The sequence below is a fragment of the Microchirus variegatus genome, assembly GCF_963457635.1.
Source record: "Microchirus variegatus genome assembly, chromosome: 8".
Taxonomy (NCBI): domain Eukaryota; kingdom Metazoa; phylum Chordata; class Actinopteri; order Pleuronectiformes; family Soleidae; genus Microchirus; species Microchirus variegatus.
The window spans coordinates 17,845,304-17,871,401 of NC_139809.1; the positions used below are offsets into that span (position 1 = coordinate 17,845,304).

The following is a 26,098-nucleotide window of genomic DNA, read 5'->3' on the forward strand; positions in this document are numbered from 1 at the left end:
CGTCCTCCTCATGTTGCTGGTGCACCAGCCCCTGATTCATGTTGAAGCATAATATGTTTCAACATGACTTATTGTCTGTGCAATTGTTTATTTGGAGTCAGAGCCATTTTATGAACATTACAAACTCCATTCCCCTCCACTCGGGACATCTTGTAGTGATAGCTGTCAATCAAATGAAAGAAGTTCCCTGTGGGTGTGATTACACTGAATATGACCAATCATAACAGGATGGTTTCCACCCCTAACTGTCAACAGTCTGGTCGACAGATTTCAACTTCGAGAGCTGACTTCACTTTTTTTTTTTTGCAGATAGAGCAGTTTTTACACATGTCGTAGTTGGGGCAAATTGTTGTGTCCTGACTGAGTCTCCTCTCCTGTAATATATGTCAGTGAGACAACATCAGGATTCTCTCTCTTCTTCTTCATGACTGTTCCAGTTAAAGACAGTACTTTTGGTTTCCAAGGTGGACACCATCTGGTGAGAAATGGCAGAGGGAAGCTTTGACCCTCGAGTGCATTTGCACCCAAGAATATGCTATGAGGCGTCTCATCAACCTGGTGAGTAATGGAGCTTAATTTACATCTAATTGAGTTGATTATGGTGAAGCTGAAGTGCAGTGACGGGTCAGAGTATTGGAGTTTGCTCAAGTTGAGAGAAAGAAGCAAAGACATTAACAAACAGCATGCATGTTGAAGTCTCTGGAACAGTAGGGAAGTAAAAAAAAAACTGCTGAATGACAGATCTTGGTTCCTGCTCGGTGCTTATCTTGAGTTGATCAGTTCCGCCACACAAAGAAGTTTCATTCTTCCTGGTTTGCATTTTCTTTGGAAATGTTCTTTGGATTCGGGAGAGAGTGGCAGTTCATCAGGGGTTACAGAGAGAGACCCCTGCTAGACTGGTAGAGCCATGTGCCCTAATCCCAGCCAAAACATGTTACTGTTGATGCCATATTTTTCCACTAAGTTCTGAAATGGGATGCATTTGTTATCGTTTTTCCACGTGCCTTGTTCCCTTTTCTTACTTTCGATTGATTAATTGGTCTTAAAAATCTGTGTTAAAATAGGTATGTGCCGCTTTAAGGCGTGCGTTGACCATAAACTACATTTCCCACAATGCATGGCAATTGCGTTAACTGTAAAGTGACGGCATCCCGCCACTAGATCGCAGTGTATCATTGCACATGCATCATGCGATGAGTGAAATTGAGATTGAGACTGTGATCGCAGCAGAATGAGTTCACAAAAGCCACAACCAAAATATGATGTGGCAGTGAAAGCTTTATTGTGTATTGTATTTGATGGTCAATATTGGACATTACAACCATGTTTTTGAGCCTAAAAGGACGTTGTTCATTGTAGAATATTTTCTACCCCTGCATTGCTGCTGCTGCGGTGTAAAAAAAAAAGGCAGACAATTGGACAAAAATTCGACACGTGGACCACGACAATCGACTCTCAAGATGTCGTGTCATTCCCATCCCTAATTGTGTTTTTTATTATATTACTTATTTGGAAGATTTCGGGACGGTTAAAAATGGTTTCCGGGACGTTTGTTTTCACGGTGGTGAAAAAAGTTAGTTTTAAACCATGACAGAATCTCGGTCATTGTGGCCTATGCTCCTATCAAGATGGCAGAATAGAAAAGAATACATTTATATTTTAGTATTGCTGTCAAACTATTAAAATATTTAATCGCGATTTAATCTAGGGCTGTAACGGTACACAAACTCACGATTCGATTTGTATCACGATTTTTGACCAATTGTTCGATACATTCCACGATTTTTAATTTTTTTAAAAAACATTTTATTTTAACAGTCACTTATATAGCTTTATGTAACATTTAACAACAAATATTTTGGAACACTGTGAACAGATTTGATCATAAATAAATAAGTAACCAAAGATTTCTCTCTTTTCTGTAACAAAATAATACTGTTGAAAAATACAAAGTAAATGATCGATCAGACCGGGATTTGTCCCCAAAGCATGCTGGGAAGTGTAGCTCTTCATTAGAAGCAGTTTTGTTCCAGTGGAAATAACTTGTTTTGATAAACAGCAAAGGTAAGACAACATTTCTGCTTGTATTTCTTGAAAGTCAGTTGTTGCTTTGCTCTTATTTTGGGGCTGGATCCGTGAATCTTGTTCGTAGAGTGATAAAAGTCTGTGAATTCTCCGCTGTTTACATAATCACGCTGACGCTCCGGTGCCGCTTTTCAATGTGTGCGCTGGAACAGCTTTTACATCAGAATGGTTTTTATGAGCTTTTAACTGAGTTTCTGACCTTTCTGTGGGTATGCAGCATGTCTGTGTTTGTTAAAGTTAGACATGGTTTTATGACGCTTTTGTCGCTGCGTCTGACGCTGCCCCCGGTGGCGGGGACATCAGTAAAGAAGAGATTAACGCGATTAAAAAACATAGCGCTTTAATGATGACTGTAATTAATTAATCACAATTAAAGCCATAATTTGGCACCCCTAATAAAAATAATAGTAATTTGAAAAGTATTGCGATTTCGATACGCATATCATTACATCCCTAGATTAATCGCATTAATGTCATAGTTAACTCGGGATTAATCGCACATTTTTATCCATTATAAATGTCCCTTGATTTCTTTTTGTACCATTATTTTCACTCATTATATAAGTCGCAGGGTTCAAAGCGTGTGAAAAAAGTAGTAGCTTATGGTCTGGAAATTACGGTACCTGGACTCGCCATTCCGGTTTCTACTGCGCACCTTTGCTGCGCACATCGTGAGTAAACAGACTAAGCACCCGCCCAACTTCACCTCTGATTGGCTTACTATAGAATTTTACTCAACCTCAGCCAATTGTCATCACTTTTGGGATTATCTCGTGCCCCCACCCTCACCAAGGACAAAGAGGAACAAGACACTTCTGATGTAAAACAACTGCCTTCAATATAAGAATTAAGTTGTGAACATGTGAAATGTTCCCAGGTTCAGGACCGAGCTGATGATGTTAAGAGTGATGTCACAGCGTCACGGTCACAGAAAAACCTTTGTCCTTCAGAAGATGTTTGTCCCAGATCTGCTGAAGCTGTGTCACAGAGCAGGACTAAGGACGAAGATCATCTTCATGAAGATCATCACTCCCACCTGTTGAGAAGAGAAGAGTCACACCAGTGAGTCAGTGAAGCAGCAGACACTTCAGTTTAGAACTGCTTCAGGTTCAGGTGTTACATTTATCACTTTACATTCACTCATTTACCAAACACTATTTGTTTAGACCATGTCATGATAAAGTAACAAGTAACAAATGCAGAAAACAACAGTTCTGCACAACAACAGCTCACACTGTGTCAAAGGACAAGGAGAAGAAGTGCGTCTTAAGACGAGCTTTAAAAACAGGAAGTGAAGGGGCGTGTCTACCCTACAGGGTAAAACAAGGTCTGGAGGATGCAAGCCTGACTCTTCTACAGGGTCTCTGCAGGTTTCAACAAGTCAAATTTAAGACTTTTTAAGACTTGTTTAAGACCACAATGACCACAATTTAATACCCATTTCAAATCCATACTGGCAAAAACGTACAAAAGACATCAAGGACAATTGGAGCCACAAATTGTTGTTACCCATCTTATGCAAGCAATTCTTCTTAGCTGTGGGCTTTTATTAAGTTTTCTCCGCTGCTATGCTAAGCTGTAACACACCGTGGCGCGCGCACAGCACACTAGCTAGTGGTGCTGGATAAATTCTCCCCGGGCAGAACAGGTGGCCTACTTTAGTTCCGTGTTGTAGTTCTGTTATCACATCCTCAAAAACAGAAACATTTCAAAGCGAGACTGAAGTTTATGCATTTTTATATAAAAGTCACGTTAATAGATTTTTAAGACCTTTCAAAATTGTATTTAAGACCTTTTATAAGATTTTAGGAGAATTTAAGACATTTTAAGGCCTTAAATTCAAACTATTGGATTTAAGACTTTTTAAGACCCCGCGGATAACCTGTTCTAAACACAACTGTAACAAACAGTTGTGTTTGTTAAAATGGACACTACACGACAACACACTCAAATTTTAACACTGTAAACACTGACACTCTGCTGCACTGCCTCCTGAACCTACAGATCCACCCAACTGCAGTCCAGTCTGGACTCTACTGACCTCACAGTCTCCAGTCTATAGTCTGGACTCTTTACAAGATCAGACAGAGGCTTCACTTCTGAATCCTGCAGATTGTTCCTTCTCAGGTCCAGTTCTCTCAGGTGGGAGGAGTTGGACTTCAGAGCTGAGGCCAGAGAAGAACAGCTGATCTTTGACAAACTGCAGCCAATCAACCTGAATAAAGAATAAAACATGAGAGGGAGGGATTGTAACACTTTTTAAACAACAAGGATCTACTAAACTGAACTATTAAATATGAACTTTAAACATTAAATAGAAAAGAACATTTAAAACTTCAATAAAAATACTAATTTTAAACTAGTGCTATAACACCCAAAGCATGCTGGAAAGTGTAGTTCTTCATTAGAAGTGGTTTTGGTCCGGCAGAAATAACTTGTTTGGATAAACAGCAAAGTTAAGACAACATTTCTGCTTGTATTTCTTGAAAGTCAGTTGTTGTTTTGCTCTTATTTTGGGGCTGGATCCGTGAATCTTGTTTGTAGAGTGATAAAAAAATGGTACCGCTGGAATCTGTTTGTTCTCCGCTGTCCAGTCGACACCTGTTTTCTTTGTTTACAATATCACGCCGACACTCCGGTGCCGCTTTTCTATGTGTGCGCTGTAACTTTCTTTCCCACTCCTGCTGGTTTGATCCGTCGATGTTTTAACTGTGTTTCGTGAACATAAGAATGGTTCATATGAGCTTTAAGCTGAGTTTCTGACCTTTCTGTGGGTATGCAGCATTTCTGTGTTTGTTAAGGTTAGACATGGTTGTATGACGCTTTTGTCGCTGCGTCTGACGCTGCCCCCTGTGAAGAAGAGGTTAATAATGCATTCTACCTCAGTACTAAATGTAGCACTTGAATGTCACATGATCAGTGTGCTGGTCATTTAAAATAAATAGTACATTAATGTAACTGCTTTGGATTCTGTTGTTAATGTAAACACAAATATTATCCCTGTGCCTGCTGTGAGGAATCTTTGTATAATTAACAGTATTCATTCTGTAAAAATGTTTTAACAACCAACGAAGAGCGGTACTGGAACTGAAAGATTCCTAAATCGTGGATTGAATAAAATTGAGACCTTGTGAATCAGAATCGAATCATTCAGGAAATTGGTGGCGACAGCCCCAGTCAACACATGACCCTGTTCAAATTCTTCCGCTTTATATCCAAAATACTGACAAAATGGCAAGCTTGCATTTTCTTAGCAACTCAGTCTGTCATCATGTCGCTGCATCAAGTGCTTCGTGCATCATGCAGAAAAAAATCAACTTCCAGCAGGATTTTCTTTTCAAATTAAAATACTCACTTCAGAGTCTCCAGTCTACAATGTGGACTCTCCAGTCCAGAACACAGCAGCTTCACTCCTGAATCCTGCAGACCATAGTTCTGACTCAGGTCCAGTTCTCTCAGGTGGGAGGAGTTGGACTTCAGAACTGAGACCAGAGAAGAACAGCTGATCTCTGACAAACTGCAGCCAATCAACCTGAATAAAGAATAAAACATGAGATTTTAGACGACTGTGTGTTTGTGTGTGTGTGTGTGTGGTTGAAAGAGACAGAGAGAGAATCAAATGAGTTTAATGTTAAAGGGGACATATTATGCAAAATCAACTTTTTAATCATTTAAATCCTTATATTTGGGATCTGGAGGTCCTATGAGTCGGCAAAGTGTGAAAAAAGATGACTCACTCATGTTTTTGTGTCAGTCTAAGTACAGGAGATAAAACACGCAATGTTGACTTTAGCGCTAAATGGGACGTCACAATGCACTAAATGTGCTCAAGAGTGCTGGTGAGGGCAACGGTATCCGAAAACCGGAAGTCCACGAAAAGTTCTATTCTTGAGTACTACACAAACTTAGAACCTCAGAGGATTTATCTGTTATATATGATGTTATATATGACGGTAATGTGCCTGCTAGAGCCTGCAAATTATCACTTTTCCAAATGCTAACTGCTGTTAGCTCCCAGTAGCCTCTGTGGCTGATGTCATTTCTGTTCCTTAACCACTTCTTCCCTGACCCTCCTTTTGGAGTCCCTGCTCGAAAATGACATGCCCAAACTAAATAGAGTAAATCTCTGCAGCTCTATGTGGATTATCTTGGTATCAGAATTAAGATAACACTTGTGAGATTCCACCAGAGGTGTAAGTTTCACTGTAGATGCCACTGTGTCAGAGTAAATGTACATGGAACACAGCATAAATGAAGGATTTTCTCCTAAAAAAATATTGCATTTTAAAGCAAATATCACCTTTAAAATATGCAGTAGGAGCTTAAAAACACATGGAGGTCATGTAACAACATGTGGACATGAGCTGTGCAAAGTCTGATGATGCTGAAATGAAGCAGAGTGAAATTACAGAGGTTTTAGTAAAGAGATGTCTAGGCGTTCTCTCTGTTGGCACAGCGTGGCACCATCTGTGCAATTTGAGATTTCTTAGGTACCAAATTATTAAAAACCCATTTCGTTTTATTTACATGCCACGACAGATCTAAAAAGAATATAACTTGTTTTGATAAACAGCAAAAGTAAGACAACATTTCTGGTTGTATTTCTTGAAAGTCAGTTGTTGTTTTGCTCTTATTTTGGGGCTGGATCCGTGAATCTTGGTCGTAGAGAGATAAAAATGGTAACGCTGGAATCTGTAGATTCTCCGCTGTCCAGTCGACACGTTTTTTTTGGTTTACATAATCATGCGGCTGCACCGGTGCCGCTTTTTAATCAGTGCGCTCTAACTTTTTTTTTTTCGCTCCTGCTGGTTTGATCCGTCTGTGTTTTAACTGTGTTTCGTGAACATAAGAATGGTTTATATGAGCTTTTAGCTGAGTTTGTTTCTGACCTTTCTGTGGGTATGCAGCATGTCTGTGTTTGTTAAAGTTAGACATGGTTTTGTGACGATTTTGTCGTTGTGTCTGACGCTGCCCCCGGTCCCGGGGGCAACCGTGAAGAAGAGGTAAAGTTTTGTTTTCCAAAAAAGTGTAGGGCCCTATGATTTCCGTGTTAACGGAATCGCGGACGGAATCGCGGAATTGGCCAATAAAAACGGAATCTAATGTTAAACGCGGAATATCGCGGAAATTGACATAATTTGACTGAAATGCTGTCATCGTGAGGAGAAGGAACGTTTGTCTGGAGAAATGTTCCGGGGAACGCTCATTCGTGGCAAACACTCACCCGGTCAGGGTTTCCCCCAGTGCGTGTTGCTTGTTTATTTACTTTATATACACTTTTTTTTCTAAACCGCGGAACAAGCGCGATGCGCTCGCATGTAACCGGCGAGCGTCCCCTTGTCCAGGTGCCGATTGAAACTCAAGTCACACCATCAAATACGCGATTATTACGGTTATATTTTTATTGTCAATAAAGATGTTATATTTAGGAATGCGCCGATAATTCGGCGGCCGAAACACGGCGAGTAAACTGTGGAACATCGCCTGTTAAATGCTGGAAAGTCTCTGCGCAAAAGTGAAACTTATGAACTCCCCACGACTTTCACTTCACACCAGAGAACATTCTCTCTCTTTGAGCAGTTAACTAAAGACATCGGCTCATCTGATGCATCTGTTATTCCCTTAATTGCAGAGTTGTAGGGGTAATATTGCGTGTAGAGAAATGATCCAGACGGATACGGAGAAGCGCACGGCGCAGGAGAGGGAGAACAGTACAGCGCAGGGGCGGTGCGCAGAAATCCGTCTGCACCAGGGGGCACTACCACATTTTTATTTATGTTAATTATTTTACTTTTTAATGTGACCAGCATTGCATGGCTTGTTTTAAGATTCACTGGAATTTACTTAATTAGGATTTAACTTAAGTCCAAACAATTGAACAATTGAGAAGTCAGTGGATTCAAGAAGAAAGTTGCATTTCAGTGGACATTTTTTTCACTGACACAAAAAGCACACATTCTATGGTGGTAAAGTAAGTATAAAAGGTAAAAAAAAAACAGAATAAAAAAAATAAAACGGAAAAAACGGAATTCTAAAAAATTAAAACGGAAAAAACGGAATTTGGAAAAAAATAAAACGGAATTTGGAAAAAAATAAAACGGATTTCATAGGGCCCTAAAAGTGGCCCTAAAGAGATACTACTAAACTGAGCGTTCTGAACAGGGCTGTTTTGGCAGGGTGATTGAACTGCTGTGGTGCTTCATACTTATGGTAGTTTGACCAAAGCATGTCACAGACATGTTCATTAGGACACCAGGGAACTAGGTTAACTTGGAGAAATAGGGTTTAATATGGGACCTTTAATGTTAATAAATAATAAATAAGTAAAAAATAAAATAAAAAACAACAACAACAACAACAACAACAACAGCAGCTTCAGTCAGTGAACTCACCCCAGAGTCTCCAGTCTACAATGTGGACTCTCCAGTCCAGAACACAGCAGCTTCACTCCTGAATCCTGCAGATCATGGTTCAGACTCAGGTCCAGTTCTCTCAGGTTGGAGGAGTTGGACTCCAGAACGGAGACCAGAGAAGAACAGCTGATCTCTGACAATCTGCAGTAACTCAACCTGAATAAAGAATAAAACATGAAACTTTAGTCAACGACTGTGTGTGTGTGAGTATGTGTTTGAGAGAGAGAGAGAGAGATAAAGCGAGAGAATCAAATTAGTTAAATGTTCAAATGTTAATGAAATGAATGTTTAAAAAGACAACAGCAGCTTCAGTCAGTGAACTCACCCCAGAGTCTCCAGTCTACAATGTGGAGTCTCCAGTCCAGAACACAGCAGCTTCACTCCTGAATCCTGCAGATCAAAGTTCCCACTCAGGTCCAGTTCTCTCAGGCGGGAGGAGTTGGACTTCAGAACGGAGACCAGAGAAGAACAGCTGATCTCTGACAAACCGCTACGACTCAACCTGAATAAAGAATAAAACATGAGACTTTAATCAACGACTGTGTGTGAGAAAAGAGGCTGGGGCTGGTCACAGCATATCTGAGTTCATGTCACTGATCACAGGTGTTGCTAATGTTTGGGAAGCAAACAGTTTTTGATTGTGCTCGGAAGACAAAGTGTGGGTTTATGGTTTAAAGATTGTGTTTGGAAAACTTACTGGAAGTAACATCACAACTGACTGTGGACTGTACACAAATAAATACAATTTGAGTTTAAGTATAAGAACATTCCGGTAATCAGTTTATCTGTGTTACACGTCTGAACAAACTACCAATAAGCAATCAGTAGCAGCTGAAAACGGGACTTACTCACCAGAATGTTAATGAAATTTAAGTTTTAAAAAACAACAGCAGCTTCAGTCAGTGAACTCACTTCAGACTCTCCAGTCTACAATGTGGACTCTCCAGTCCAGAACACAGCAGCTTCACTCCTGAATCCTGCAGACCATAGTTCTGACTCAGGTCCAGTTCTCTCAGGTGGGAGGAGTTGGACTTCAGAACTGAGACCAGAGAAGAACAGCTGATCTCTGACAAACTGCATTCCCTCAACCTGAATAAAGAATAAAAAATGAGTGTGTGTGAATGTGAGAAAGACACAGACAGACAGACAGACAGAGAGACAGAGAGAATCAAAAGAGTTTAATGTTAAAGGGGACATATTATGCAAAATCAACTTTTTAATCATTTTAATCCTTGTATTTGGGACTCTGGAGGTCCCATCAGTCGCCAAAGTGTGAAAAAGATGACTCACTCATGTTTTTGTGGTCCTCCTCAGTCTAAGTACAGAAGATAAAACATGTGATGTTGACTTGGCTCATTGCGACGGCACAATGCGCTAAATTCCTGGAATTGTTGTCTCACGGAGCTCCGCTTTGTCCGTAAAACACGCGAGAGTGCTGGCGAGGGCAACCGTATCCGAAAACCGGAAGTCAGCAAAAAGTTCTATTCTTGGTTCCACAGTGCAGCACAGAGTCCTACACAAACTTCCAGCCTCAGAGGATTTATCTGTCCAGTGGATACATGTTATATGACGGCAATGTGCCTGCTAGAGCCTGCAAATTATCACTTTTCCAAATGCTAACAAATGTTAGCTCCCAGTAGCCTCTGTGGCTGATGTCATTTCCTGTCTCTTAAGTTTCGTTTTACATGTCACAGACATGTTCATTAGGACACCAGGGAACTCGTCTAACTTAAAGAAATAGAGTATTATGTCAACTTTAATGAAATGAAAGTTTAAAAAAAAAAAAAAAAAAACCAAAGCAACTTCAGCTTCAGTCAGTAAACTCACTTCAGAGACTTCAGTCTACAATGAGGACTCTCCAGTCCAGAACACAGCAGCTTCACTCCAGAATCCTGCAGACGATGGTTATGACTCAGGTCCAGTTCTCTCAGGTGGGAGGAGTTGGACTTCAGAACTGAGGCCAGAGAAGAACAGCTGATCTTTGACAAACTGCATTCCCTCAACCTGAATAAAGAATAAAAGATGAGAAGTTGCTGCTGAAACCAGTCAGTGTTTGATATGTGTTCAGAGATGAGACCACAACTTCAAACTGAGTCTCTGAGAGTTCACAAATAATCCAGTCTGTGATTATAGAAAAACATCAACACTCATGAGAAGACATGTAGACATTTTCATCAACATCTTCTCTTGTTGCGTTTGACATAGGGTTGAGAAATATGGCTGAAAAGTAAATCACAATACAACTACTTCATATTGATCAATATCAATAATTATTGATAATTTTACACCCTGCATCTCTAACCATTCATGCGACTCCTGAAGTGTTTCCACACAGTGTGCCATATTAGACACTTTTCTTCAGGAATTTCAAAGGCATCAGTAGTCGTGCAGTGATGTTTCTTCCTGTGTGCGCCTGTTCTATCTGTCTCTAGTGGGTTGGGATAATCCAAAATAGTGAAAACAAGGGGGGTGTTCTCTGTTACCTGTGAAACAGGGGTGCACTGAAAAAAATCCTCCCGAATTAAATTAACCATAGGCTGCTTGAAATTAACATGGCAAAAAAAAAAAAAAAATCGACCAATGGAAATTTTGGTGTATATTCAAAATATATATCGTATTTCACCATTCAAACAAAAAAATATTGAGATATGTGTTTTGGTCCCTAGCGCCCAGCCCTACCTGGACTCATCAGCACAGCTGATGGTTATTAATGAGCTAACGTCACTCGACTACTCTGTGGTCAGATCAGGTCTTTGGGTTTGACCCGTGTTGAAGTCTAATCAGGTTTAGGTGAAACCAAAAATAATCTGTCACATGAAGAGAAAGTTACCAACGAAACATTAACAGTAAATGACAAAATAAAGACGTGCGTTTTCATTGAGTTCAAAGCAAGAATCACAACCAGTTGATAAATCTGCATCATTTAAAACATCTGCAGGAACAAAACAACGCAGCCGACTCACAAAGTGAGAAGAATGAGAAGAATATTTGATAAACCAAACCATTAATCATCACTGATGTTATCGATCACGTCTGAACTTACTCAGCCTTCCTGCAGTTCCTCACAGCTGGAATCAGTCTTTGTTTTCCCTGGACTGATGTTCTGTACTTGTTCACGTCCAACTCATCCAGAACCTCCTCAGACATCTGCAGCATGTAGGCCAGAGCCGAGCAGTGGATCTCAGAGAGTCTCTGTCCTCTGTCCTCTGACTTCATGAACTCTTGGATCTCCTGATGCACTGATTGGTCGTTCATCTCTGTCAGACAGTGGAAGATGTTGATGCTTCTGTCAGGTGAGATGTTGTACGTGTTCAACTCCTTCAGGTTCTCGATGACACTCTGGGTGATTTCTGGACTGTTCTGAGTCTGACCCAGCAGACCTCCAACAAGTCTCTGGTTGGACTCCAGACAGAGTCCATGAAGGAAGCGAACAAACAGGTCCAGGTGACCATTTTCACTTTGAAGTGATTTCTCCATGACTGCTTTCAAAAACACATTCATAGAAGTGTAACCACCATCATCATCATCACCATCTTTTTTTCTGAAGAAGTCCTGCAGTACCTCTGTCTTCCTGTTGGTGAAACAGTGGAACATGTAGACAGCAGCCAGAAACTCCTGAACGCTCAGATGAACAAAACAGTAGACTGTTTTCTCGGAGATCACGCTCTCTCTTCTGAAGATTTGTGTACAAACTCCTGAGTCCACCAAGGCTTCTGTCACATCAAGACCACACCGATCCAGGTCTTCTTGGTAGAACATGATGTCTCCTTTCTGCAGATGTTCAAAGGCCAGTTTCCCCAGCTTCAGAAGAACGTCCCTGTCGGCCTCCACCAGCTCCTGTGGACTCGTCTCACATCCTTTACCGTACTTGTTCTTCTTCCTCTTTGTCTGAACCAGCAGGAAGTGTGAGTACAGGTCTGTCAGGGTCTTGGGAAGCTCCTCTCTCTGCTCTGTGGTCAACATGTGCTCCAGAACTGTAGCACTGATCCAGCAGAAGACTGGGATTTGACACATGATGTGGAGGCTCCTGGACGTCTTGATGTGTGAGATGATTCTGCCGGACAGATCTTCATCACTGGATCTCTTCCTGAAGTACTCGTCCTTCTGGTCCTCAGTGAAGCCTCGTACTTCTGTTACCCTGTCAACACATGTAGGAGGGATCTGACTGGCCGCTGCAGGTCGAGAAGTTATCCAGATGAGAGCCGAGGGAAGCAGATTCCCCTGGATGAGGTTGGTCAGCAGTTCGTTGACTGATGACCTGTGTGTGACGTCAGAAACCAGCGTCCTGCTGTTGAAGTCCAGTGAGAGTCTGCTTTCATCCAGGCCGTCAAAGATGAACAGAAGTTTACAGTCAGCGAGCTTCTCTGCTGTGACCTTCTCTAATGTTGGATGGAAAACATGGAGCAGCGTGAGAAGACTGTGCTGCTGATCTCTGATCAGGTTCAGCTCCCTGAACGAAAGCAGAATCAGTAGATTCACATCCTGGTTTTCCAAACCCTCGGCCCAGTCCAGAGTGAACTTCTGCACCGAGAAGGTTTTTCCAATACCAGCAATGCCGTTGGTCAGGACAACTCTGATGTGCCCCTGCTGGTCAGGTAAGGCTTTAAAGATGTGGCAGCACTTGATGGGAATGTCCTGGAAGATCTTCTTTTTGGAGGTGGTCTCCAGCTGCATCACCTCATGTTGAGTATTGACCTCTTCACTATGTCCCTCTGTGATGTAGAGCTCAGTGAAGATCCTGTTCAGGAGGGTTCTACTTGCTTTTTCATCAATTCCTTCAGTCACATGTTCAAATCTCCTCCTCAGACTGATCTTATGTTCATCTAGAACCTCTTGAAGACCAACATTGGCTGAAAGACAAGAGACAAAGTCAGACTGAAGAAATAATCTGAGCAGCTTATTCTGAAAGATTGAATAGTTCTAGAATAACTGTGGTGATTGTGAAGGAAAGAGTATCATCTGCATACAAGAGAACAGCTGAATATGTCCGTGGTTGTGGTATTTGTATGAGTATCATCTTATAACTAACTGGCAACCTAATAACTTGACTGACAAACGGATCGTAATAAATAATCCTGACGTAAATGTGTTCTTCTTCTTCTTTTTTGGAGTTGACAGACTGGACGCAGCTTTCACGTTATTCTGCCCCCGACAGTCTGAAGACGTATCTGCATTTAAGGGGTGTCCCATTTGACAAAATAACCCTCAACACTTGGTTTTGAGGGCCAGTTAAGATTAAGGGTTGAGCTTGAGGATTAAGATTGAGGGTTAAGATGGAAAGGAATTGGAATTGGCCCTTACTCTGTACACTCATGGTCTGTGATCCAAATTCTGTCCTGGGTCTTTTCCCACACTGGGGACAGCAGGAGACTCCCGGTGGACCAGACTGGTCCCAGTATGTGGAGATGCAGCATCTACAGAACCAGCAACCACAGCTGGTGGAGACTGGATCCTTCAGGACATCCCGACACAGAGAACAGCAGGACGTCTGCTTGTCCACAGAAACAGCAAACTCGTCTCTGTGAAGACATTTCTTTATTACTAACGGACATCTGTCTGTGTGTCTGTTTGTGAATCTACCCTTTTATGAATCCGACTTCTTCACAGGACAAACTGTCTCTTACTTTGTCTCTTTGGCTCCAGGTTCACGACTGAAGTCTAAAGGGTGTTCCATAGACCAGTCCCTCTTCACAGACAAACAGCTGGGTCCTGGAGACTCTGTTCTCTGTGTCTGGTTCTGACCTCTGCAAACACAAACATCACATCCATTACTGATGATGGTCTTTGTTTAGACACTTTGATCAGAAAGCAACCTCAATGGTCAGTGTGACCTCCTGAGTATGGTGTGAAGGGAATGCTTTTGAGAGAGTCAAAGAACTGAATGATTTATTTTCTCTAGATTCGATGATCCACATCCGACTCCCTCATTGACAGATTTACAGCTTGTGGTCGCTTGTCTTGTAGTTTTTATGACAGTTGGTAAAAAAGCTGAAAGGTGCATGACTGCCACCTGCTGCTAACATGCTTCACTGGACAAACTGTCTCTTACTTTGTCTCTGAGGCTCCAGGTTCAAGTGTGAAGACTAGAGGTATTCCCATAGACTGGTCACTCTTCACAGACAGACAGCTGGGTCCTGGAGACTCTGCTCTGTCCTCGTCTTCCTCCACACAACCACTCATCTGCTGGACTTCAGTCATTCTGAGCGAGAAGAACATAACTGATGCAGAAATGGAGAAGACGTGTGTCGCCAAACAAACAACAGCTGATAATTAAAACTTGAATGAAGACATGATACATTAAAAAAAGATCAGAGAAAAAGCCTGACAGATCATTACAGACAGACTGAATGTATAAAGCGTCGCAATATAAAGATTTGCAGAGCTCATTTACGCAAAATAACTTGTTTTATACTGTAAACCTAATATATAAAAAGCACTTTTTCTCTTAGTTGTTCTCATTAGTTTGTGCAAATGAGCTCCTCGCTAACTTATCACTGCTCCACTGAAAGTATCATATTTAAAGCACTTTCAAGAGTTACCTCTCAGTTTGATTGAAACTCTGCAGCAGAAAATCTCCCTCATGAAACACAACAGGAGTTTTCCGTTAGAGAAGGTGTTTTATGAAATCTGTTCATGTTACTTGCTTATTTGTGTGCTATAGCAGCCTATGGCCAGTAGATGGTGCTAGGCTACTTTGTATGTTGTTAAAGTCAACTGAATGGATAAAGTTTCATGTACTGACTATCACATGCAGTTCTGATGGTTCAGCAAATCCTGCCGTTATTTGGATCTTCCATGTGTCCTTATGAAGATTAGACAATGCCACACCCCTGCTGAAAAAAACAGCTTAGACCAGCTTAGGATGGTTGATGGTTTTAGCTGGTTTTAGCTGGTCTTAGCTGGTCTTAGGCTGGTTTAGTTGGTTTACCAAGCTGGACAAGCTGGCCAGGCTGGTGTGTTAGTCGCTGGCCAGCTGGTATGGCTGGTCACCCAGTCAGGCTAAGCTGGTCTCAACCTGCCTGACCAGCAAAACCCGGCTGGTAGGCTGGAGTCAGATGGTCTGTCTAGCTTGTCAGCTGGACAGACCAGCAATGGATGGTAAGCTGGGCAAGCTGGTTGGATGGCCAGCCTCTTAGACTGACCAGGCTGGACTGGGCAAGCATGGCTCATAATTGTCATGATATGTATAAATAATACATCCTGATATATATATATATATATATATATATATATATATATATATATATATATATATATATATATATATATATATATATATGTATATATGTATATGTGTATGTATATATATGTGTGTGTGTATATATATGTGTGTGTGTGTATATATATATATATATATATATATATATATATATATATATGTATATATATATATATGTGTGTGTATGTGTGTGTAATAGGGAAGCCACAAGGCAGTGTTGGTTAGTAGATTAAAAGTTATGGCTAAAACCTACAACAGATCTATCGTATTTGCTCTAAAAAAATATATCAAAACAATAATAGTCCCTCTACCCATGAAGAGGCAAAGGCAGGTTGAGAAAATGAATTCATGAACTATTGTTTTTAGAGGATTTACATGGACTGTCCTAATACCTGTGATCCATTCAAACCATGAAGAGCAATGAAAATTATTTCCTCATATTTTGTTTCACAGTTTATATATCAATGACACACCAATACTCCAAAAAGTGATGGGTGTGGTCAAAGAGAAAAAAAAAAATATTTTGGCACATGTACTTTATGTGCCAAAAAACTTCAAAACTTAATTGGGTCAAAATCCATCAACGTTGTCTGTGCGTCCAACGTCACACGTCATCACGTCGACAGAAGATGACGCAACACACACCTCGCCAGGTTCTGAAGGGGGTGTGTTTCGGCGTTGATGGCAGACGCCGAAACACAGACTAAGCGCGGTGCTGTATATTATGTATGTATGTGTATATTACATATATATATATATGTACATATACATATATATCTGTGTATATATATATATACATATGTATATATATATATATATACATACATATGTGTATATACATATGTGTATATATATATACATATGTGTATATATATGTGTATATATATATACATATGTATATATATATATACACATACAAGGGGTATGTTTCGGCGTTGATGGCAGACGAAGCGCAGTGTTGGGAAGGCTGTATATTATGTATGTATGTGTATATTACACATATATATATATATATATATATACACACATATATATATATATATATATATATATATATATATATATATATATATATATATATGTGTGTATATATATATATGGTCCTCACAATGTCTAGTTTTATTTCTACTATAGTTGATAGACATTTGGTTCTTACTCACTCACATTTGCTCTCTTGCATTCTTTCTTTGTTTCTTTTTTTTTTTAGCCTGGAACAAACATGGTGGAGTATCTTCATGAGGCCAGATCCAGACCCTACACCTATGTCCTGACACTGGGGAATGACAATCACCATCCATCAGGCTATTACTATTGTTGCCGGAGAGGCTTTGGAGCATGATTCAGGCCATTGATGTCTGCTTTAAGGCAATTTCATCTTCAACATTGAATATCCAAAGCAGTGTAAGCATGTGTGGGAATTCCTACAGAGCGCAGTCTATAAAATGCCAGGAGGGGAGTCCAAACAGGTGAAGTTCCTTCAGACAAGAGTACTTGCGTGCAAGTATTGTTTGTGTTCCAGTGACCTGGAACACAAACAAGGCTGGTCAGGCTGGCAGACCAGCCTAAGCTGGGATGGTTTGCTGGTTTAGAGGGGTTTTGGACACTTTAGCTGGTTAAGCTGGTCACAGTGGTCCAGCAAACCATCCCAGTTAGGCTGGTCAGGCTGGTCTGCCAGCCTGACCAGCCTAAGTTGGACCATTGTGACCAGCTTAACCAGCTAAAGTGTCCAAAACCCCTCTAAACCAGCAAACCATCCCATCTTAGGCTGGTCAGGCTGGCAGACCAGCCTAAGCTGGGATGGTAAAAAAGTAAAAAATAAAGTAAAAAAAAGTAAAAAATATGAAATACTACTTGTGCATAAAGTACATAAAGTACAATACAATTCAAATCATAAACTACAACCTCAGTTTTGTTCAAGTCATCTTTGACCCTGGATTTCTCCAAAGGTACACAGTAAAAGTACTTCATACTACTTGTATTTACAGTACTTAAAACCAATACTTCTACCAAAGACATTTTCTGGTCACATACTTTTACTCAAGTATCACTTTAAGGTACTTCCCACAAGCATTAAATCATCATATTTAATCCTATAATATTATAATCACGTCAACACTCACGTGTCTGTTTTTGTGCTGCGCAGTTAAAATGGCGCCAGAAGCAAACTCACAGAATACTTTCACTTCTCCTAATCTCTCTGGATCAGTGACAACAGCAGTTTCCTGTGCAGCTGAGACATGAGCAGCCTGGACGTGAGCTGGAGCTTCCTCAGTGAAGTGTAGACGTTGGCTGAAGGCTGTGGTGAAGCCGAACACAGCTTCACTTTTCACGAGGCTTCAAACACATGTTGAAAGTGAAACACTCTAAAAACACCGTCGTGAAAATTGCTTAATTTCCTTAAGCTTCGTTCATTGCGCACGTGGGTGACATCTGCTGGTTGGAGTTTTGTTGTATTGTGAAAATGACCAGTGTTTTATAAAGTGATACTTGAGTAAAGTTACAATAAAACAATTATTATTATTATTATATTAAGTAAACATATATGACGTGTGTTTGCTGCTAAAATCACAAGGTGTGAAAAAAATCTTTTCTTGTGTCTTCAGTAGTGATAAAAAAGTACTTGTCATCGTCACCAGGTGACACAGTACATGACATGATGTAACATTCAAGCCAACACAATAGTTCTAAAATACATCTAACTATTAAGCTGAACTTCTCATTGTTTTGTCCTGTAAAGCTTGATTTCTCCTCCCATTTTACCAAAAGAGCCACTATAAAAACCATTGAAAAGAAAAATGAAAACAATTGTATGTGATCATTCTGATGACATAATGATGTTCAATAAAACATTAGTAAAATGTATTGCAGCTATGTAATATTGTATATATTGGAGCTATAATCGCTCTATTCTTTGCATATACACACACAAATATATATATATATATACATATACATACACTATCCATCTGTCAAACTCAAGGCCCGGGGGCCAGATGTGGCCCGCCATGTCATTTTATGTGGCCCACGTGTGATTAATTGGTCTTAAAAATCTGTGTTAAAATAGGTCTATGCTGCTTTAAGGCGTGTGTTGACCATAAACTACATTTCCCACAATGCACGGCGATTGTGTTACCCGTAAAGTGATGGCATCCCGCCACTAGATCGCAGTGTATCCTTGCATATGCATCATGCGACGAGCGAAATTGAGATTGAGACTGTGATCACAGCAGAATGTGTTCAACGATGAGGCAGTGAAAGCTCGCTTTATTGTGGCTGAAGAAATCACCTGCCCTTCAAAGTCTTTTTCTGAGGGAGTGTTTTTGAAGCAGTGCATTCTGAAGGTGTGTGAGCAGGTCTGACCCGACCAGATACAGACTCTTAAAACTGTTAGTTTGTCAAGAAACACCATCGCGGACCGGGTTACATCTATAATGCATCATATTTGTAACTTGAAGTAATAAATACAGAAAGTTATTTAGTAATATGTTACGGAGTTACCTTTATTTACATTTGGTTAGCTTTAGTTACATTTATTCTGTATGACAGTTACATCTGGCCCTTTGAGGGTAACCATTATGCTGATGTGGCCCTCAGTGAAAATGACTTTGACACCCCTGGGTTAGGGGAAACTGGATCTGGATCCTGCAACCTGCAAGATGAGGACACAGGGAGAGAGAGAGAGAGGGGGGGGTCTAATATGGACGAGAGGATATAAATAACTGAATATTTAGAATAGATATAAAGATATGAACTCATACTCTGACAGGACCATTAGCTCCGTATCATCATGAATGTCATCTGAAAATGTTATAGTTTGCAAAATATTCTTGTTATTTTACAAAATGTTGTTTTTTCCCGCTTAATATTTTTTGTTTGTTTGTTTTGTGAAAGGTCTTTTTGTATTGTATTTTGTTTGAGTGGAGTGGAGTGTGTGTGTGGGGGTGTGTGTGCGTGCATGCTTGTTGTTGTGGTCACTTGTAGTCTGATGAAAAGCATAATTCATCAGAAAGCATAATTAATCTTGTTTCTGTTTAGTCCAGAGGCAAATCAGGTGATTACTGGGAACATTCAAATGTCTACAGAGTCTGCCCAGGACAGGACACCTGCTGCTGCACAGCTGTTAGACTAAACAAACACGCACACACACAAACACACAGGCACGCCCCAGAAAAAGGTATGTCGAGGAGTTCGGTGAATGGTTGATGCACTGAGGGAGACGAGTCCGAAAAATCTTGAATCCGAACGCAGATGGAGGAGGAGAGTTCCAAGTCCAAGTGGTTTCCTGAGCAAGATGTCTGAAATGATGAAGAGCATCCTCACATTGCTCTGCTGGGATTCTAGCTGGCTCAGTACAGTGTGAATCACAGTATTTTGAAATGAAAAAGTACTGAATAATAAAATACACTGTGGAAACATGTTTAGGGGATCAATATTTTATTGTCAACCTCCCTCAAGTTAGACATCAACCATGTGCATAGCACATACAGGGTCACATTTTTATCAGGCCCTGTATAAAACTACAGGGCAACTAATAAAAGGAGTTCATGGATCATAGATAGAGCAGTATCATATCATCACTTCATAACAGAAAATACTTTGCCTGAGCTGAGTTCAAAAGAAATACACTCAAAGATGTGTAAGAAGCAGTTTGAACAATGGAATCCACTCAGTCATTTCTGTAACTTATTCTATTTTGACCTGAAAAAACGTTTATTTAAAGATTCACCACCTGATACACAGCTCAGTGTCCATGCTGCAGACATGTCACAACCCCTAACAAAGACTAAAGACTTTTAGGCACCATGTGTACGTGTGTGTGTGTGTGTGTGTGTGTGTGTGTGTGTGTGTGTGTGTGTGTGTGTGTGTGTGTGTGTTCTTCAGCTGAACTTGGAGAACCTGTTGTTTTCCTCACGACACTCACACTCACACACACCACACAAAGCATGTGAACTCTGAGGAATTATATCATCAGTATATCTGTTCACTGACATGTTACAGTAGTGACCGAATACTGAAGCTGCACTGGTGTCTCTGCTCCACAGCTGAATAACCAAATGAGCAGCCCAGAGTAGAGGGCTGGCCCTGGGTCAGTGACATGGGGTAGAAAGGTTTTCTTCTGTAAACACGATGTCCACCATGCAAATGAGTGACACTTGAGAAGATCAAGCCCAGCTGGGAGCAGAGCAGATACCATGTGCACCTGCAGGTATCAGAGAGCCTGCTAACAAGCTTTGTCAAACGATCTGATCGTTTAAACACAATCTGATTTCACATCAACGCTCACTTACTGTACAACAATCACAGCCTGACGCCACCATAGCAAATGTTTGCAAGATATTTGCTTGAACTATTTGCAAGTTAATAGCCAGCATGTGTGTTCGGTGTGTGTTAACCAGACACATCATCACATCTTACAGTTTGCCCTCTTCCTCAGCTGAGATGATAGAACAGATAGTTGGACAACAACAACAACAACAACAACAACAAAAACAACAATGTAGAGTGTAAGAGAATTGAATGTGGAATGTTGAAACCTCTAAGATGAATCATCAGAGCATGGTGAAGGAAGCGGGTCAGATGTGGTCAGTGTTGTTTATGATTGGTCAACCTATTTATTGACTGCATTGCTTTAAACCCATTACCCCCCCCCCCCCCAATATAGCACATAAGTTACTTAGAGGTTATCTTTACAAAATATATAAAGAAAAATATAGGGTTACTGCCCCTAGCATATAGTACAGTCCAACAGCTGTCTGTAAATATTTCTACCATGATTATCCTTTCTAAAAGTAAATCACTGTGTAAAGATAGCTGGAACGTGACAAGACGCAAGTAGGACAACATGGCCGCCAGAGAGCTGAGCTGCAGAGCTCACATAGAGAGACAGAGCAGGAGAAGACGGAGTCTGGGGAACGGAGGCTGTAGTAACGCCTGAAAAGCACTGGTGGTTTATTAAAAGAGAGGAAACTGGACGTTCATACCAGAACTGCATCAAAGTTTATTGCCTTTTAACAATACTGTAAAATACGTAGAAATGACACTGATGTATAACTGCAAAAAAATCCTTAACTAGAGGACAGTGCTTCAGCATACTGATATCAGGAAATTACAATATTCCATTCATTCATCACAAAATGCCATTAATAATAAAATACGTGAATGTACTGCTAACAGCCAGCTTAGCTTAGTTTAGCTTAGCATACAGACAGGAAGCTCATAGTTGACGTGAGCCATAGGGTATTTATTTACTAGACAACAGCCTAACCTCATGAGCAGATAGGACCGCCTCTTTGTCAACTTCTGATTGGATAAGGTGTGGGACACTCAGAGCCTGAGGGGCTGTCCTCACGAAAACTCACGAAAACCAGATTAGGTGAATCCACTTAAAGCTATACTTTCCTTTCTTGCATTTTTACACTTTTCTTTTGTAATCTTAAATTGCTCCTAATAAGCTTATGGCACCCTAACACGTAAGATAAACCCACCAGGTTTTGAAACTCATCATTATTTAATTATCATATTATGATGATAAAAGTATGACCAATTCAATTATTCGGACCAAATAAAATACCTGTCTGTCTTCTGTCGCGCCTCTCGCCGATCGCTGTCACAGCTTGCGAGTCGCACACATCCCTGACAGAGCAGTGTTGCCAACAATGGCGACTTTGTTGCTAAATCTGCAGACTTTTTGTGGTGTTTGGAGACTCTCACGTCAAAGCACTTTTACTCTTGCCTGTTTAAACTGTCTCTTTCTGTGACTTTATACACTGTAATGTTTACTTATTGTTTAAAAAAATGCTGCATGTGCAGGCTCAACGTCTTCTCCAGTGTTGGTGTAGCAGCGTTTCAGTGTTATTTTGTGTGTGGTTGAAGACATTTCTGTTTGAAATGCTTTTCTGTAAATACAGCAAAGAAAATGACTGACTGAAAGACACTAAGCAATCAGTCAGAGCTACAATAATAAAAATAATAATAATAATCTGAGCAATTTCAATAGGTTCCTCGTCACCTTCGTGTACGAGGTCCCTAATAATGATAATAATGATAATAATAATAATAATGATGATGCATTTTAATTATAAGGTGCCTTTAAAAAAGACTCAAGGTCACCTTACAATCCATGAAAAACAGTAGAAAGAAAATAATACAATATAATATAAAAAAATAAAATAAAATTAGACAATGAAATCCCAAAAGATAAAAGTGCAATATGAAAACAATAACACAAACTACAGCCTTGTTTTTCGGAGGTTTCTTTGAGCTCCATCTGCTTGAGCCGGCTAGAGACGGGCACATGAGTATTTAGCTTGAACATTTAAACTATAAGATGTGTATTTTTAAATTTGAATTAATGGATTGGGAATTGTAGGCTTTTTCTGTGTAATCTCAAATTCCAATTTGAATTGCTGTTTGTGGTTAACAGACTGTAATTCCTCATAGGGACAGGGTGAGTCTTAACACACACTAATTGTTATTTTAGTGTGTTTTCTGAGTGGTGAAGGTGGGTAACAGTAGCTGTCTTAGGAGCACATCTGGAGCGTCAGGTTGGGGGGGGGGGGCCCTCTGAGCTTCTGAGCTTCTGAACAAGTTGGAGTTTATTTAGGAGAGTATTTATGAGGAGTGAGAGGCAGACATCAATGCAGGAGGTAACAAGGGCCTTAACTAGAATGGCAGTGGTATGGGGAGTGTAAAAATGGGGGAGATGGAAGTATGCAGAACAAGTTATGTTACTGATGGAATGAAAGTTAACGATCAAAGATGACTTGATGACTTGATTTAAAGTTTAGGTGGATTTAGAGCAAATCCGGAGAACCTCAGTTTTACTGCTGTTGAGTTGGGGTAAAGTAAGCAGGTACAGTAGATAGGGAAGGCAATTGGAGAGCGGGTTGGGTTTAACGGAAAGATGGAGCAGGGTGTCATCTGCTGCTGTCACCAGAATACAGGATACATCCCTTGGTAAAACGGGCTGTACTTACATGCGGGCAGTTAGAGAGATATGATTTGAACCAAGTGAGTTTGGAGCCAGTGGGTCCTAAAAAGCTAATCGTTTTGAGAGCAGAAGAAGCACAGCTGTAAATCAGAGAGCAGCGACTGATGTTGGTTATAAGTGACCAGGTGAGTAGGTAAGGGATGTAGCTTAGTGATGGGATCGGCAGTTCATTTGAGTGTACTGAATCACTTGAATCAGTTCATTAAAATGATTTGTTCAAAAGATTTGTTGACCGAATCGTTCAGTGCTTAGCAGGAGCCCAGTGCCCTGCTACGTGACTCACGTCCTCCCTGAGTGCAGTACGTTCACGCCGCGGGTCATTGAGTGAGTGACAGCGCGAACGAGATTCACGTCCACAGCCACAGTTCACCGGCTCTCAGTTCGTTCGTGAGATTCACATCCTCAGTCACAGTTCACCAGCTCTCTGTGTGTCAGTTCGTTCGCGAATCACGACTGAGTCAGCGACTGACAGCGCGAACGAATCACAGCAGCACGGCAGACACAGTTCTTCTTACTAGTCACTCCCTCCCCCGCTCGGCGCACGGTGGCTGGCGTCTTTTGCCGAAGATTCGCGAGTGAGTGAAGGCGTCGGCGAACGACTTCACCAGTGATTCACGGAACGCGGCAGTTCCACTCCCGGCCGCCACGATCGCTGCTGAGCTCAACTGAACTAAGAAAGGAACGAATCAGTTCATGAAGTGATCCCAGTCAGATCGTTCACTCAAATGATTCGTACTTTCCAACGAATCACTCCTGACCGACACAACACTAATGTAGCTTTCTGGATCAGACCATAAATGTGTTGTGTCAAAAACTAGTGATGTATGATTTGTATAAGACAAGTTATTTACAGTGGACAGTCCTGTATGTGTGCACAGTGGAAAACAGGTAATTGTATTGTTGTTATAAGGTTTTGTTGTGCTTCTTATTTGACTATTGTGTTATATTTGTCTTACTGATTTTAACACAAAACTGCTCATACTTAATTGCTTTTATTGTCTAACTCCCTTTTACATTCTCTCTCTCTTTTTTAACGTTTCTTTGCAGTGCAGGATGTTGTTGCAGTGTCGGAGGAGCCATGCAAAGTGCCCGCGCTCTCTGACCTGCCCTGTCCAACTCTCCTATCATAGGACAGAATTAGCAAATGACATAAACAGGAGCTCAGAGAAGGAGCAGAAATGTAACTTTCTCCCAGATTTACATTATGCTGTTAATATGCTATTATTCATCAAAAATGCCAAAAGAAATCCTGCCCGACTATAACTTTAAGAGTTATCATTTTTGTTGTTATGGTTATGCTAAGCTAACCACCTTGTCAAATGTGTTTCCTGATTATTTATGTGATGTAACATATAAGACTGTGTCAAAAAAGACAAAGATGACTATATGGGAATGACTGTCCTATCTGCATGCACACTCCCTGAGTTATGTTGCTGTCCTACTTCAGGCAGGCAGACTCATTTCTTCCATTCCAGGAGCTACTGGACAATCCAAAATAACCTGACATGAAGAATAGTCCTATTCTGCAGTCAAGGCTATGGTTTCTCTGATGCATTTCAACACTTTGACCTTGCCTTTAAACATCCAGATTCCCTACTTCTATAGTGTCACTGAGGGATGCCTCTCTCTCTCTCTCTGAGTCTCAGAGATGTGACTGAGACTAAAGGCAGAAAAGTTCAGAGTTCACCCCCCTTGGCAGAGCTATAAACGGACCAGTGAGGGGTTGTGGGGTTTCTTCAACCCCACCCCCACTACACACACACACACACACACACGCACACACACACGCGCGCGCACACACGCACACATGCCACCAACAGTAAGATGATCCTGTTTCAATTAGGCTCCAGTGCCACACAAAAGAGCTGGCAACCGCTGCTGACAGCAGACACACTCACGCATCATCTGTTATCTGTTTTTTGGCTGAGACTCAAACAGGTAGAAAAAAAGAAAAAAATATATATAAAAATAAAATAATAATAATAATAATAATAATAACAATAATTCATGTCTCCCAGTCACTGCTGCATATACACACATGCCAGTGCAAAGAAAACCTTCAAACTTCAATCACAGGATTTCATTCAGTAGCAGCAAATGTCTGATAAATTAGGAAAATGAAAAGAAATAAGTGTGATCCCCTGCTCATTCATCCTTAGTGAAAAGACAACCCATCCTAAAAAGTACAAAACTTATGTTAAACATAAAAAAGAAAGAATATATATACGTATATATATATATATATACGTATATATGTACGTGTGTATATATATATATACACAAAATATTAAATATGATACACTTGCATCAAGCTTGGAGTAAAAGTGCATCATGTTTTGGAGTTCCCTCCCTTCTCCTTCCTCCATACTGAGGTGAAGTCTATTACTGAGG

At 40.6% G+C, this 26,098-nt stretch overlaps 1 protein-coding gene across 1 annotated transcript; it reads right to left on the reverse strand.

Moving 5' to 3' along the window:
• Nucleotides 1–1,354: 1,354 nt before the first annotated feature.
• LOC310930901 (NACHT, LRR and PYD domains-containing protein 12-like) lies at nt 1,355–14,678 on the reverse strand (the record flags this gene model as incomplete). The annotated part of the gene is made up of 10 exons (XM_083893961.1): nt 1,355–3,121; nt 4,127–4,300; nt 5,441–5,617; nt 8,478–8,654; nt 8,824–9,000; nt 9,411–9,587; nt 11,542–13,348; nt 13,800–14,017; nt 14,123–14,242; nt 14,548–14,678. The coding sequence occupies 10 exons, from the start codon at nt 14,676–14,678 to the stop codon at nt 3,112–3,114; spliced, it is 3,168 nt and encodes a 1,055-aa protein (XP_083750087.1). The 3' UTR covers nt 1,355–3,111.
• Between the last annotated feature and the right edge of the window lie 11,420 nt (nt 14,679–26,098).